General features: G+C 43.1%; 2 protein-coding genes across 5 annotated transcripts; both read right to left on the reverse strand.

Moving 5' to 3' along the window:
• Positions 1–1,936: 1,936 nt before the first annotated feature.
• On the reverse strand, positions 1,937–12,316 carry LOC109896768 (dynamin-1-like protein). 4 transcript variants are annotated; one of them, XR_002256147.2, is made up of 20 exons: positions 11,923–12,136; positions 11,265–11,409; positions 10,531–10,577; positions 10,356–10,427; positions 10,155–10,241; positions 9,820–9,982; positions 9,469–9,589; positions 9,194–9,325; positions 6,598–6,804; positions 6,193–6,313; positions 5,843–5,998; positions 5,368–5,457; positions 5,176–5,268; positions 4,503–4,556; positions 4,253–4,330; positions 3,874–4,011; positions 3,683–3,792; positions 3,118–3,277; positions 2,860–2,968; positions 2,573–2,621 (listed from the first exon to the last, which is right to left on the reverse strand). XR_002256147.2 is itself a non-coding variant. In XM_020491106.2 (19 exons), exons 1-19 carry the CDS (start codon positions 12,022–12,024, stop codon positions 2,912–2,914), a joined length of 2,133 nt encoding a protein of 710 aa, XP_020346695.1. In that variant the 5' UTR covers positions 12,025–12,136; the 3' UTR covers positions 1,937–2,911. The 4 variants fall into 4 exon arrangements, 2 of the variants coding, with proteins under 2 accessions (XP_020346695.1, XP_020346696.1); XR_004211005.1 differs by lacking the exon at positions 4,253–4,330 and having other exon boundaries at positions 1,937–2,621; positions 11,923–12,316; XM_020491106.2 differs by having other exon boundaries at positions 1,937–2,968.
• A 453-nt stretch (positions 12,317–12,769) lies between these two features.
• On the reverse strand, positions 12,770–15,707 carry LOC109896769 (dnaJ homolog subfamily B member 9). The gene is made up of 3 exons (XM_020491108.2): positions 15,586–15,707; positions 14,912–15,152; positions 12,770–14,129 (listed from the first exon to the last, which is right to left on the reverse strand). The coding sequence occupies exons 2-3, from the start codon at positions 15,126–15,128 to the stop codon at positions 13,684–13,686; spliced, it is 663 nt and encodes a 220-aa protein (XP_020346697.1). The 5' UTR covers positions 15,129–15,152; positions 15,586–15,707; the 3' UTR covers positions 12,770–13,683.

The following is a 15,707-nucleotide window of genomic DNA, read 5'->3' on the forward strand; positions in this document are numbered from 1 at the left end:
GCACACTAACCTCTTTACAGTGCAGCTCATTACCAACACATCCTCTTACAAAGTTTGCCATGTCAAAGGAGGTGCTCAACTTACATTGGCAAAACCATCAAACGTTTAAACTTCTACTGATGGCTGCCACAAATACACATATATTTGACCGATATGCAAATGAGCCTCACATTGAATTGTACCTTATATTCAAAATATTGGGTGGAGAAATGTCCCATTATACCTACAAGGTACCGAACTGTACCATGTGAGGTCATATGTGTACCCTAACCATACCCTTATTCTTCGAGAGTGTGTTAACATTCCTGCCTAGAAGGCCAGCATCTCGGAGTCGCCTCTTCACTGTTGACTTTTAGACTGGTGTTTTGCGGGTACTATTTAATGAAGCTGCCAGTTGAGGACTTGTGAGGCCTCTGTTCCTCAAACTAGACACTCTGATGTACTTGTCCTCTCGCTCAGTTGTGCACCGGGCCTCCCAGTTAGAGCCAGTTTGCATTGTTCTGTGAAGGGAGTAGAACACAGCGTTGTACGAGATCTTCAGTTTCTTGGCAATTTCTTGCATGGAATAGCCTTCATTTCTCAGAACAAGAATAGAATGACGAGTTTCAGAAAAAAAGGTATTTGTTTCTGGCCATTTTAAGCCTGTAATCGAACCCACAAATGCTGATTCTTCAGATACTCAACTAGTCTAAAAGCCAGTTTTATTGCTTCTTTAATCAGGACAACAGTTTTCAGCTGTGCTAATGTAATTGCAAAAGGGTTTTCTAATGATGAGCCTTTTAAAATGATAAACTTGGATTAGCGAACACACTGTGCCATTGGAACACAGGAGTGATGGTTTCTGATAATAGGCCTCTGTACACCTATGTAGATATTCCATAAAAGAAAATCAATAGTCCTTTACAACATTAACAATGTCTACACTGTATTTTGGATCAATTTGATGTTATTTTAAAATGGACAAAAAAGTGCTTTTCTTTCAAAAACAAGGACATTTCCAAGTGGCCCCAAACTTTTGAACGGAAGTGTATATATAAAAATAACAGAATACTGTCATTTTATAGAAATAACACCAAGTTGCTCGATATACTTTAGGTAAAGTGCAAGATTTTTTTGGTGCCAATATACACTGAGTAGACAAAACATTAAGAACACCTGCTCTTTCCATGACAGAGACTGACCAGGTGAAAGCTATGATCCCTTATTGAAGTCACTTGTTATATATCCACTTCAATCAGTGTAGATGAAGGGGAGGAGACGGGCTAAAGAAGGATTTTTAAGCCTTAAGACAATTGAAACATGGATTGTGTAGTTGTGCCATTCAGAGGGTGAATGTGAAAGAGGAAAAATGTAAGTGCTTTTGAACAGTGTGATTGTAGGTGCCAGGTGGACAGGTTTGTGTCAAGAACTGCAACCCTGCTGGGTTTTTCCACACTCAACCGTTTCCTGCCTGTATCAAGAATGGTCCACCACCCAAAGGACGCCAAGCCAACTTGACGCCACTGTGGGAAGCATTGGCGTCAACATGGGCCAGCATCACTGTGGAACGCTTAACACCTTGTGGAGTTCATGCCCCGATGAATTGAGGCTGTCCTGAGGGCAAAAAGGCAAACTGCAACTCAATATCAGGAAGGTGTTCCTAATGTTTGGCATACTCATTGTATGTATAATCAATCTCCCTTAGGTCCACAGACCTGGTGGTGCAGCACAAACTTCAGGTAATTATCAACCAAGAAGTTGTGAGTTCAAATCCCAAGTGAGGTCCTGTCCTTTAATGTTAGCGCCTTCACTTAGCTGTAAAAATACAGTAACTTCAACAACAACAAAAAACACAATAGCGTTCTCGGGGACGTCTCCAGAACAAACCGAAACTGTTTAATTTGAATGTCAATTATGCCTTTTTTTAAATATTCTCAATGACACTTTCACACGCAAACATGTTGCATCCTCATGTCACATTTATTTAACATGTTTTCACATGTGTTCAACTGTTGTCACGTGTAGCTTCATGTTATTACGTTGCTTCATATGTTGTCACGTTATCACATTAAACTTCACATAAAAAATCACACGAGATCACGTGAAATTCATGTGCATTTCTCCCCGTAAGGGATGCACCACATATTGCCTGCACATTGTAAACATAAAATGACATAGAAAGCGGTACCAGTGCTTTTGACATTATAACTTAAATACATTTCATAAATAAAGACATTTAGAGTTACGGTATATTTTGGAGTGTTATACATTCTCATAAACAATGTGGGATGGCAGTATCAAATGTATGTGAACTGGAGAATATTTACACAAATGATATATTCTCCAGTTGAAGGCTAGGGTGTGAAACTGAGGTTAGAGTTTCAGTTTTGATTTAGGCTACAGAAAGAACCATTCATCAATCTCTCCCTGTTGTGTTACACTCAGACAGCTGAAGATATGACAGGTTTGGCCTTCAAACAGTGAAAGAGGCGTCACTGCAGTACCTGGTTCGAATCCAGGATGCATCACATCCGGCCGTGATTGGGAGTCCCACAGGGCGGCACACAATTGACCCAGCGTCGTCCGGGTTTGGCCGGGGTAGGCCTCCATTGTAAATAAGAACTTGTTCTTAACTGACTTGCCTAGTTAAATAAAGGTTCAATTAACTAAATAATAAACATTCTTGGTTATAACTACACAGTACAGATATGCCTTAATGAGGTATCAGTTTCTCATACAGCTCAGCGATGATATGTATTTAGCCTCAACATAGCTGTGAGCCAGTACCATGTTTCAATCAACACACTTACATGAACCACAACAGTGCATTTTCACATTGGCAAATCACAAGTCTTCCGTACATGATAAGTAGACACACACCTTCGGTCTTCCAGACATGATTAGTAGATTGACTTCAGTGGAATTCTCCTCCTTACCACAGATGAGTCTCTCTGATCTCAGCAATGACCTGACTGGCCTTCTGCAGAGCCTGTGGACACACAATGAGATACACTTGACTATGAAGCTTGTTGTGTATAATATCGAAGTGCTACCTTTAGTTGTTGCTTTTGTGATCTACTTCCTGTACCAATGTTTGGGTGTATGTCAAACCTCACTGTTCATGGTTAAGGTACCAACCTCTAGCATGTCTGCAGCCTCCTTGCGTCTCTGGGCCATGTCCTCAGACTCAGTGAGCAGGTCGTTGAGAAGACTAGACTTATAGAGCTGACCCACCAGCTCACTCTGCAGACTGTCCTTCACATGGTTCACCAGGAAGTGCATCACTGCCTTAGGCACGCTACAGGACAGAGGAAGGGAGAAAGAGAGGAGGGAGAAATCTGAGCTGCTGGCCTAATGGGAGCAAATACCTCTAGACTTCAACACTGCGCAGAAATACAACGGGTGGCAAGCAACCTAGCGGTTAAGAGAATTGAGCCAGTAACCGAAACGTCGCTGGTTCGAATCCCCGAGCTGGCAAGGTGAGAGAGAAAAAATCTGCCGCTCTGCCTTTGAGCAAGCCAGTTAACCCCAAACAACAACTGCTCCCCGGACACTGTAGATGTCAATTAAGACATTCACAATCCCTCTCTGGGGTTGGGTTAAATGCAGAAGACACATTTTGGTTCAATGCATTCAGTTGTGCAACTGACTAGGTATCCCTCTTTCCCAAAAAGAGAGGGACAGTGTCAGAAAACACATGCACCTGTCTTGGATGTTTTTCCGGACGATGAGAAAGTAAGACTTGATGAGTCTCTCGATGACCTCACAGTCACGCTGCTCCCGAGAAGACAACTTCCTGGCAACAGGAACGGGCTGCGGGAGAAGCATCAGCCAATCACTGAAGGGCAACACACAGCGTTTTGAAATCGAATAACTTTATTATTATTCGCTCACCACGTCCAGCAGGTTGACGGCAAGGCCCTTATGGGGGCTGGCGGGGCCAGAGCCGGGGGCCCCCTCATCCCCTTTCTTCAGCATGCCTCTCCAGTTCCCTGTCCCCTCCTGGTCCCCCTGGGTCCCTGCTCCGGGAGGCTGAGGTTACACACAACACAAACAATCAGATGTAAAGCCGTTTTTACAGCATCTTGTGCCACAAGTTGCAGAACCACAACGCAAACCAATCTATTTAAGTCAGAGCCAAGCTCAAAACACACAGAGAGGGAGAAGGCAGAGAGAACATTGTTAAGAGAGGGCATGAGTGCTGGGGAGCAGACTGAGCACACAGAGCAGAGCACAGCAGGAAGTACGGAGCATGCCCACACCCATGCCCCACCTTGGCACCCTCCGCGTCCACAGAGGCAGGGGGCTCGGTAGGAATGGGAGGCTGGCCGACTGGACCATTAACTACTGACTAAGAGGAAGAGAGGAGAAGGGACTTGTGAAGTCAGGAGAGGTAAAGAAGAAAAGACCAGGGACAATTGGTATTACATTGCGATTAAAGAGAGCTGGAGAGATTGACCATGGGAGCCATTTTGTTTGGAGTATTATAGAAATGATTCAAAGTACGGTGGATAGTTAGTTACCTTATCCCTGGGGACGGCAGCAGGCAGCTCTCTCATTCTGTTTCTCCTCGACTCCTACAGGACACAGACAGCAAGGAGGAAAGTTACATCACTTTTACAACACACAATGTCCTCTTTTGCGCAGTTGATTCCCGGTACCACCCATATGTAAAATGTATGCACGCATGACTAAGTTGCTTTGGCTTAAAAGCGTCTACTAAATGACATACACTATCCGTCAATAGTTTTAGAACACCAACTTCTTCAAGGGTTTTGCTTTAGTTGTACTATTATTTTGTACATTGTAGAATAAAAGTGAAGACAACAAAACTATGAAATAGCACATATGGAATGGGTGGGAACCACACACGCAGAGATCATCTGTTCACCCACACCGCGTCTCACAAAGACCTGGCTGTTGGAACCAAAAACCTCAAATTTGGACTCCTGACCAAAGGACAGAGTTTAACACTTTGTTGGTTACTAAATGATTCCATATGTGTTACTTCATAGTTTTGATGTCTCCACTATTATTCTACAATGTAGAAAACAGTAAAAAAATTAAGAAAAACCCTTGAATGATTAGGTGTGTCCAAACTTTTGACCCGGTAGTGTACATTATCATATTATTATTACATCACACAACTATTATTATACAGAATTCATGTCAAGAGAAACAGTAATGAGCTGTCACCTCTATGTTGTTGTTCATGACCCCACAGGCATCAGCAAAGTCAGGGTGTTTGGTGTTGATGTAGGCCAGCTCTATGGCCACCAGATTATGCACCTGGAGTAAGAGAGTTGTATGTGATGCGATATAATAACCTGATGCAACTGGCATACAAATAACCCACGTGCACATTAAACAGTTTTAACCTAAATTTACCATCTCATTGGTGATAGGCAGCCTTTTCCTGAGCAGAGAGGTGACCACTTCTACTATGGCATCATGGAGCTTTGGAAATCTCAACAACTCCTATGGAAAACACAGGTATCAGGTGTGTGTGTGTGTTTAACTATACTTGTGGGGACTAGAAGTCCCCACAAGAATAGTAAACAAACAAAAAGATGACCAACTGGGGACATTTTGTTGGTCCCCACAAGGTTAAATGCTATTTATATGGGGTTTAGGGTTAAGGTGAGAATTACGTTTAGGGTTAGTTTTAGGGTTAGGAGCTAGGGTTAGTTTTAGGGTTAGGGTTAAGAGCTAGGCTAGGTTTAGGGTTATGGTTAGGTTAAGGGTTAGATTTATGAGAAAATAGTATTTTGAATGGGACTGAATTGTGTTCCCACAAGGTTAGTTATACAAGACTGTGCGTGTGTTGTGCGTGTCTGTGTGTGTGTGCGTGCACAGTGTCTACCTGTGTGCTGTAGTTGCTGCAGTGCTGGATGATCCTCTGCATCTCCTCATGGACCAGCTCTACACAGCGCAGGCTGGGCTCCTCCAGTCTCTTCACCTGCTTCTTCACCAGCAGCTCAAACGACACCTCGGGCACAAACAGAGACGGGCGAGGGCCCTAGAGAGAGAATGAAAGAGGGAGAGAGCAAGAGAAAAATTAGAGTAGAGACAGACATGTACCGTGTGTTGTTCCGACAAAGTAGCATTGATAGGAAGACACCGATTACTATTTATTCATTCCCCAGTTTGAAGGTATGCCCACTCTTTGGCCGATACTGTTGTTAGAAGGAGAGAAGAAGAACTTCTACTCACAGTGGCGTTCCTGATGGCGGTCAGGATGTCTATGGTGTTGAGTCCTCCTAGGGGATCCACTGACTCTAATGTTCGCCCAAAAGTCTCGTGAAATATGTAACAGATTCTGGCACCACCGCATCTGCAAAACAAGAGGAAAGATCAAGTTGACATGGTGTGACAAACATGATGTGCTACTATGAATCAAAGTAATAGTGCCAACACTCAAACTCATCTCAAGTATTTCATAATACAGGTACTACTACATGAAGTGTAGGGGAGGCAGGTAGCCTAGTGGTTAGAGCGTTGGACTGTGTAGAGTAAATGGACTGTGTAGAGTAAATAAAAAGTGCATCTGGGTTTTCACAGGCATTTTGCCCAGACATCAGCACCACCTTGTGGAATAGAGACGGTACTACTACTCACAGCTCGGCCGTCTCAATGTACTTGGCAGTGCCCTCGATAGTGTGGCAGTACTCTGCAGCGAATTTGGTTATGAGCTGCAGAAGGGTGGCATTCTGGTCCTCAACGGGCTGGCCGTAGCTGCTCAACAGAGACTGGTACTGGGCCGCCAGCACGTTGATACGCGTTTTCAGCTCCGGTAGACAGTCTCTGATGTGGTGCATCAGTAACCTAGCAGGGACAGGAGAAATAGAATCACAGAACATTGATTTGAATGGCACTTGAATGGCAATTCCAATCTAATAGTTCTAATTCTATGGGCACAGTATCTGAGACCTTGAAGTTTCAATCGATACAGTAGGTTACTGTAATGAGAATATTTAAGATGAATAAAGTTCATGTTTAGTTAAGTGTGACATTTACCTTTCTGTATTACACATGATTTCCAGTGTTCTGTTTGTGACACTCGGGTTGATGGTCACTAGACTCGATGCTGAATGTTATGGATTAAACTCATATCTGTTGATAGTGATTGACGCTAGACTGGAGGTACAAGGACCGAGGACACAGTGATTATTATTGTATTGTCTGTGAACACTGTGTGATTCTGTAGCAGCTGACAAAGTCACTGGCCTTTTGTTTTGATTTCCTACAAGCCTCTTGGCTGGTGTTTACAGAACAGTTGTCAGCTGATTAGGTTATACAGTGCATTCGGAAAGTATTCATACCCCTAGACTTTTTCCACATTTTGTTACGTTACATACAGCTTTATTCTAAAATGGATTACATCGTTTTTTTTCTCATTATCAATCTACACACAATACCCCATAATGACAAAGCGGTTTTTAAAATTTTGAGAAGAAAAAAAAAGAAAAGAAAAATATTTACATAATTGTTAAGTATTCAGACCCTTTGCTATGAGACTCGAAATTGAACTCAAGTGCATCCTGTTTCCATTGATCATCCTTGAGATGTTTCTACAACTTGATTGGAGTCCACCTGTGGTAAATTCAATTGATTGGACATGATTTGGAAAGGCGCACACCTGTCTATATAAGGTCCCACAGTTGACAGTGCATGTCAGAGCAAAAACCAAGCCATATTTTTGGAATTGTCCATAGAGCTCAGAGACAGCATTGTGTTGAGGCACAGATCTGGGGAAGGGTGCCAAAAAATGTCTGCAGCATTGAAGGTCCCTAAGAACACAGTGGCCTCAATTATTCTTAAATGGAAGAAGTTTGGAACCACCAAGACTCTTCCTAGAGCTGGCCGCCCCCCCGGTCAAACTGGGCAATCGGGGGAGGAGTGCCTTGGTCAGGGAGGTGAACAAGAACCCCATGATCACTCTGACAGAGCTCCAGTGTTCCTCTGTGGAAATGGGAGAAACTTTCAGAAAGACAACCATCTCTGCAGCACTCCACCAATCAGGCCTTTATGGTAGTGGCCAGACGGAAGCCACTCCTCAGTAAAAGGCACATGACAGCATGCTTGGAGTTTGCCAAAAGGCACCTAATGAACTCTCAGACCATGAGAAACAGGATTCTCTGGTCTGATGAAACCAAGATTGAACTCTTTGGCCTGAATGCAAAGCGTCAAGTCTGGAGGAAACTTGGCACCATTCCTATGGTGAAGCATGGTGGTGGCAGCATCATGCTGTGGGGATGTTTTTCAGCGGCAGGGACTGGGAGACTAGTCAGGATCGAGGGAAAGATTAACGGAGCAAAGTACAGAGAGGTCTTTGATGAAAACCTGCTCCAGAGCGCTCAGGACCTCAGACCGGGGCGAAGGTTCATCTTTCAACAGGACAACGACCCTAAGCACACAGCCAAGAAAATGCAGGAGTGGCGTCGGGATAAGTCTGAATGTTCTTCACTGGCCCAGCCAGAGCCCGGACTTGAACATCTCTGGAGAGACCTGAAAATAGCTGTGCAGCGACGCTCCCCATTCAACCTGACAGAGCTTGAGAGGATCAGCATAGAAGAAATGGGAGAAACTTCCCAAATGCATGTGTACCAAGCTTGTAGCATCATAGCCAAGAAGACCTGAGGCTGTAATAGCTGCCAAAGTACTGAGTAAAGGGTCTGAATACCTACTGTATGTAAATGTGATTTTTTTTTAAAGAAATTAGCAAAAAGAAATTGTCATGTGGTATTGTGTGTAGATCAATTTTAGAATAAGGCTGTAACGTAACAAAATGTGGAAAAAGTCTTACGTTTCTGAATATTTTCAGAATGCACTGTAAGGACCTTCTTAGTGATGACCAGTTAGACATTTTCTCTGCTTCTGTGCTGGATGAGTCTTCCTGCCGCAACTTGTAATAAATCAGATAGATTCTTTGATTGCCTTGATCTGTGACTCCTCTTCTCTTTTGTTCACCTTGAAATTCCTATGACAGAATTCCATTCTAGTAGTGGTAATTCCATGGGCACCATATCTGAGATCTCAACGTTCCATTAGATAAAGTAGGCTGCACTTTGTGATTTATTGGCTGATCAGAGTTAAGAACATTTCCTGGCTAGTGTTGTTAGAAGTCACTACTGTAGTTGCTACTACCATTCCTGATGTGCTTATGTAATACTCATACTAAACTGCAGTATGGAGGGAACAATAACAGTCTCACCTGTTCAGAGTCCTGGACAGATACTTGGTTCCATTTCGATTAGCGAGAGAGGGATACTTCTTCTGTAGGAAAGCATGTTCATCTCGGATGGCATCGCTCACCGATTTCTTATTGTTGATGTCCAACTGACTCCTGCGTGAACCAGACAGAGACGTGTCGGCTTCACGGTAAGCACAAGACTGATTTCAGCTAATGTTAATTTTTTAGGTAAGGTAAGAGTAGAGGCTACTATTGGGAGTGAGTGTAACGTGCTACAGTAGAGTATAACGCCAGACCTGTTGACCACTCCGATGAGGCCCAGTTTGACAGGGATGACCCGGCCCAGCAGGGCGTCCATAGCATCAGTACCAGCGTCCATCAAGTCCAGCTTGGTCACCACCGCCAGTGTCCTCCTGCCTGTACACAACAACAGACTACAGAAATGAGTCCAACGCAACATGCTGTACACACCATACACTTTTACCAGTCGCAGAGAGAGATAAGTGGCTGCCCAAACACTATGGATGAAAATGAGCATTATAGCCCTTTTACATTGATGTCAAAACGAAAAGGCGGGTCAAAACCCTGACATCCAAACTGTTACCATCAACTAGATATGCGGGGAAAAAGTCAAACCCAGTTCTGACCGTCGGGATCGACCTCACGGGCCACTTTGAGGGCCTCTGAGGTGGCCATGTCTGTGTTGGCAGCGGTCACAGCCAGGATGATGGAGTTGGGGTTGGAGATGTGCTTCAGGATCAGCTCTCTGATCTGCACCTCTATGTCTTGGGGCTGGTCGCCCACTGGGACCTGTAGGGTTGGGGGGGGGAACAAACACAGAGGAGTGACAGACGACGGAGTCTTTTAGTGTATCAAGCTCCAGCCAAGGTTTCAGCTGCCCTGCATGTCTGCTAGGCTTCTAGGTTCTCCTATGCAGAGCAGACACTTAGTATAGTTCATCTCCATCTCCAGTCACTGTTACCTTGGTGATGCCGGGTAGATCCACCAGAGTGAGGTTCACCACATTAGGAGAGAAAATCTTCAAGTGAATAGGCTCATCGCTGATCCCCTATAAGAAATACAATGACAAACAATGACTAGCTTTGTTGAAATTGTTAGGGACGTATGATGTGAAGGAGATCAATTTATGAGGTGCTAAATAATTACACCGCGGTTGTCTTACCTTGTTAATACCGGAAATTCTTTCCGTTTCGTTTTCAATTTCCTGCCTGATTTCACTGAAGTCTGGGTAGATCTGAAAAGACCAGCTTTGTTCATGTAGATTTTCTTCAATCAACAACACAGAAAACAGAATGTCATGAGTAGCAACACGTATCAATATTTGAGATAAGTCATACCTTGTTTTTGGTGTGTAAGAACTTGCCCCATTCATCTCCTTCCACGCCTGTGGAATACAATAACACACGGTTTACGGGAGAGCTATCAATAATATAATGTGTCCTACATGCCATTTAGCTGACACTTTTAGCCAAAGCAGCTTACAGTCATGCATGCATACATTTGACATATGGGCAGCCCCAGTGGGAATCGAACCCACAACTCTGTGCTTTGCAAGTACAACGCTCTTCCAACTGAGCCACACAGGATCACAATCATAGATTAGTATACTATATTAATAGCATCTCTATGATCACAATCATCGAAGGAATAACCCTAGATAGACTACATGTTCAAGTGTGGACGGTCTGTTCTACAGGTCCCTAATAACGGTCAAGGGAGGCACGGTTACATTGTTATGTGTTTGTCCATGTTGTGGGGTCTGCAGTCAGAGAAAGAGGAAGTTTCAGCTCCTATTTTCAACAATGTGGTTATTGCAAAAAACAGCTCCCTCTGGGTTTAACATGATACAGTAGCAAGCGTGTGATCTTCTGAGTTTCACAACTTGCTGAAGTATGAAATGGTACAATTGGTCTGAAGGGTTGCAAAACAACAACATGGGTGGCAGGTCAGAAACAATGACACAAAGTGGCCTGAAAATACAGAATGGGGAATCACACACACACACACACGGTTAGTGGTCAGTCAGTGTGCTCACATATGGTGGTGTTCCATCCCAGGTAGGACTACGTACCATTCTCATCTTTCATTTTCCTGCCATCTCCAGGATCCACGTGGACTAGCTGTAGGATGAGTGGCCGGCGGGTCACTACACCTGTCCCACGGGGCAGCATGTCCTTGCCAACCAGGCTCTCCAACACAGAGCTCTTCCCACTGCTCTGGAGACAGGCATCACATTATGTCACATCATGGAGTTGGGTTAACAGCTATCACATAAGGACAGATCTGAGAACAGCAGTGTTACAAAATAATATGGCACATAAGGTGGTGGTGACCTGACTTTAGGAGAACTGATAATGAAGATGATCTAAAAATGGTCCTACAGTAATTGACAGGTGTTCCTCATAATGGCTGCTGCCAAAAAGCAGGCTTTGCCCGGGTCAAATGGAACATTCCAGCTGTCTGTTAACACATGCACACCAATAATAGCCACCCAACTGACTCGTGCACAAGCAGAATAGAAAGAGGTGTATTTTTAACTGCACCACGCTCCAGTTCAATGGCTCATTTTTAGCAATCCTGATGTTTTGCCCGAACATAATGAAAACCTCGAACACAAAATAGCTGGATAGATAGCAACGCATGTAGCTAGCTATGTAGCTATCTTTCAGGGTCATGTGAAGAGCCTAGCTGCATAGCCCTATTTTGACAACTAAGGGGAAGGATTTCACCTGGGTTCCAACGACTGCTATCTGCGGCAGCTGTATTATGTCTGCTCCCACCGTATTGAAGACATCTTGAAGCTTGTTTATAACGGGGATTAGAGCCTCCATGTTCAAGCTAAATTGACACCTTTCTAGAGAGATAAAATAATGGAGCAGCTATCCACCAGCTCTGTTAAAAGTCATTCAATGTCCCACAGACAGCATTGAAATAAGCCATTCCCACCAGTCTGCGACTGCGTTGTGTTTTGTAGGGACTTGTAGTCTTCCAGATGCCAAACGCTGCTTGAATTTTATAAATAGGACTGCATTTCCCAGAATAGGGCTGCTGCTCAAAAACGTTTGTTTTTCTATGGACGTGTAAGATTAAAATCACTTTACTGGTCAATTGCACACAAGCTCCAACCCGGAATTTGACTTGAGTTTTTAACCCAACCCCTCCAAAAGACACACTGGGCACCCAGGGAGCTCTTGTGGGGGCTTAAGTGCCTTGCTCAAGGGCACAACGGCAGGCAATAGTATATATGATTTGATACCAACAACACCCCAGTCGCCAGCTCACTTCAAGACAGATTTTTCCTGTCAGACCCGGACTCAAACTGGCAACCCTCTGGTTGCTGGCTCACCGCTCAAATCGCTAGGCTAAAAATAGTAGCTACATTATAGTGGCAGGCGAAAATAGTGTTTTGTAAACCTATTCTGAGATTTACACAAATTGATCAAATGTCAGAGCATGGAATAGAATAGACACACATTTTGAAGATACTACAGTAATCTCAACCCCTGAATTTAGAGAATAGAATGTGATATAGAACATGATAGCATAGAATGATAGAAATACATTTTAGTCTGCAGGGACCTTAGAGTAAATATATTTTTATTTCCAAACAAGTACCACTCCTCATTCTTTCAATATTTAAAAATAGATCATCCTTAGGATTAAAAGTGCAGACAGCATTCAATAACTGAACATTGGTTTCACACAAAATGATAAATCAGGCAGCAAAGTCAAAGAAAGAGACAACAGAACAAAAGGTGCCAACTGCAAATATTGCACATAATAAAATGGCAGAGGCACACTTTGCAGAAAAAAACTAGAGGTAACAGTTGATAATGGTGTATAGCCTGGTTAAATACACATTTATAGTTAGGTTCTCTTCAACTTCACGGTGAGATTCAACTCAAGTTATAGCAACTTAACACACTGGGGGGGGGGGGGGGCATAATAAGTCCCCAATCAAATGCAAAAGCTCTAAAATTACAAGGCATAAGCCATATAAAATGTGCTATAACACTGACTTTCTTTCACAATATTGGAAGAACTCTTTCTGAAAGAGAGAATTACTTTCAAATGTTCCAGAATGAAAATAAAAGAAAACGTGATATTTTTTTTCCTCCCAACTCAATACATTTGCTGCTCTCAAAGATGGAAGCCAAGAGAGAACCTGAGAAATGGGAGAGTCGGTGCTTGTCATAGCATGATGTAAACAAAGTAAATTTAAAATCTGAATGGAGGCATTGTAACATGCAATGATATCCATAAGTAAAAACCTAATACATAAGCCCAGCTAAATTATATCCAAAATGAGTGAAAGGTATTGCTTGAGAACAGTTTGTTTTATGGCCCATAGGCATCAACATATTTATAGCATATTTTCTTTCTTTCCAAAACCATGTTCCAAAGTGCTAAATTAAAAGTAATTACAAAATAACCACAAAAGCTAAACCCATACCCCGTGAGTAGTGGGATGTGTTTCTGGTAGAGATCAATCAAGAACAGTCTGTGTATGTGGTGACCATGTTCCCTCTGCGCTGTGTCACTGTCCTGCAGTGTTGTTTTGCCGAGCCCTGGAACCGGCTGTCCGCCCCGCCTGTGTGTCCATTAAACGAGAACATCTTCTCCATGTCCTCAAACACGTCATCAAAGAGTTCTCCACCAAAGGAGCCCTGGAAGTGTCTCTTGTGCCTGTTCTGGGCCTTCTGATGGGCCTGTTGGTGGGCTTGGAAGTGGCTGTTGAAGGCCCTCTTGTGATGGGAGTGCTGGTTATGACCAAACAGGTCAGAGTCTCTGAACAGGTCATCAAAGTTGAAGTTAAAGTTCTGGTGGAAGTGCTGTCCACTCCTCCCACCTCCTGTGCCTGGCTCACCAGGGGAGGGGCCATGTCCAAACTGGTCATACTCCAGTCTCCTCTTATCGTCTGATAACGTCTCATACGCTGGGGAAAGGAAACATAATAAGTCTCTTGGTGGTGTCCAGACATAAGAAAAACAACAAATGCTTTAACATGGAAAAACTTCATAACTGACTGTAATGGGAATATGAAGATCAATAAAGTTCATATTCAGTTTAGAGTGATTCACTCAATGTTAAGCATTTTCCCTTTCTGTATTACACATGATTTCCAGTGTTCTGTTTGTGACACTCGGGTTGATGGTCACTCGACTCGATGCTGAATGTTATGGATTAAACTCATATCTGTGTATAGTGATTGATGCTAGACTGGAGGTACAAGGACTGAGAACACACTGATTATTATTGTATTGAATGGTCTGTGAACACTGTGATTCTGTAGCAGCTGACAAAGTCATTGGCCTTTTGTTTTGACTTTCTACAAGCCACTCGGGCTGTTGTTCAGAGTGAGTACATTTAGCGTTGCTGATCAGGCTATTGGGCCTTTTCAGCGAAGGCCAGTTAGACATTCTCTGCCCCTGTGCAGGATATTGTTATCACTGTTTGCAAACTTGTAATTAAGCCAGATAGATATTTTTTTATTGACATTATCAATGACTGCTCTCCTTGTTCACCTGAAAATGTCTATTACACTGACAATATTAAAAGATTGGAAAACATCTATTACTTGTTGAAATGTTTACAAAAGTTTTAATACAACTACAGGATGAATAATTAACACTCCATCCAATACATTTGATGTGGACTTGATGTAAGGAACCCTGATGTAACAGATGAGGGGAGTGCCCAGAAGTTGACAGGACTCACCCTCAGCTATTTCCCTGAACTTTGCCTCTGCGTCAGGACTCTTGTTTCGGTCAGGATGGTACTTCATGGCTAGCTTATGGAAGGCCTTCTTGATCTGGCGCTCAGAGGCATCTTTTGGCACACCTAGGATGTCATAGTAGTCCCTCTGTGCCAGTATGAACTCAGTTATCATGAGAATACATACTGCTAACATTAAGACGGACTGTGCTGTGGCCATATTTGGTGGTTAGCGCTTGCCTCCCTGCCCAGGAAAGAGAGAGGTTTGACAGTTAGTTTACAGTTTGCTACTTACACAAGCAAATAATGTAAAATTGACAAAAGTATAACTATGTAAGCTTTTTTAACCTGTACTGTAGAAAGGCAGCATGGCAAATCTGTAAAACCTGCTGTGTGACATAGGCTTTTCTTTTTTTAAATCCCACTTTAGCTAGGGACATGATCTACTAATGTATTTACCCTAGTGAATAGATGGTTGAGTCAGCCACAGAATGATCCAACCATTTACATTGTATTTAAAGCAATTGATAAGGCAGTTTAAACCATTGAAGGTGGATGGGGGAAGAGAAAAAGTGTCAGAACCACAAGTACATAGAGCCTGTGAAAACTATGAAACACATCTGTTCTGTATGCAAATTCTAAGCTAAAAAAACATCACAAATAAATTGAGAACTTACCTTGAAAAGCACTAACAACCGCGGCTCTTCTATCAGACGATAATGGCACAGCTGATCCGTAGGTGACAAACGATAGCAGGTTGCATTCCCGAGCTGTAACACCACGACTCGCAATCTTATTG

The sequence above is a fragment of the Oncorhynchus kisutch genome, linkage group LG9 (genome assembly GCF_002021735.2).
Source record: "Oncorhynchus kisutch isolate 150728-3 linkage group LG9, Okis_V2, whole genome shotgun sequence".
Lineage (NCBI taxonomy): Eukaryota > Metazoa > Chordata > Actinopteri > Salmoniformes > Salmonidae > Oncorhynchus > Oncorhynchus kisutch.

Coding starts and splice junctions, on each gene's coding strand:
- LOC109896769 (XM_020491108.2), bottom strand. CDS start 15,128: ATGGCCACAGCACAGTCCGTCTTAATGTTAGCAGTATGTATTCTCATG. Junction 14,130..14,911: donor GTTCAGGGAAATAGCTGAGG/GTGAGTCCTGTC, acceptor TCCTTTCCCCAG/CGTATGAGACGTTATCAGAC.
- LOC109896768 (XM_020491106.2), bottom strand. CDS start 12,024: ATGGAGGCTCTAATCCCCGTTATAAACAAGCTTCAAGATGTCTTCAAT. Junction 5,269..5,367: donor TGCCTATCACCAATGAGATG/GTAAATTTAGGT, acceptor CTCTTACTCCAG/GTGCATAATCTGGTGGCCAT. Junction 3,793..3,873: donor CCGTCAACCTGCTGGACGTG/GTGAGCGAATAA, acceptor CTTCTCCCGCAG/CCCGTTCCTGTTGCCAGGAA.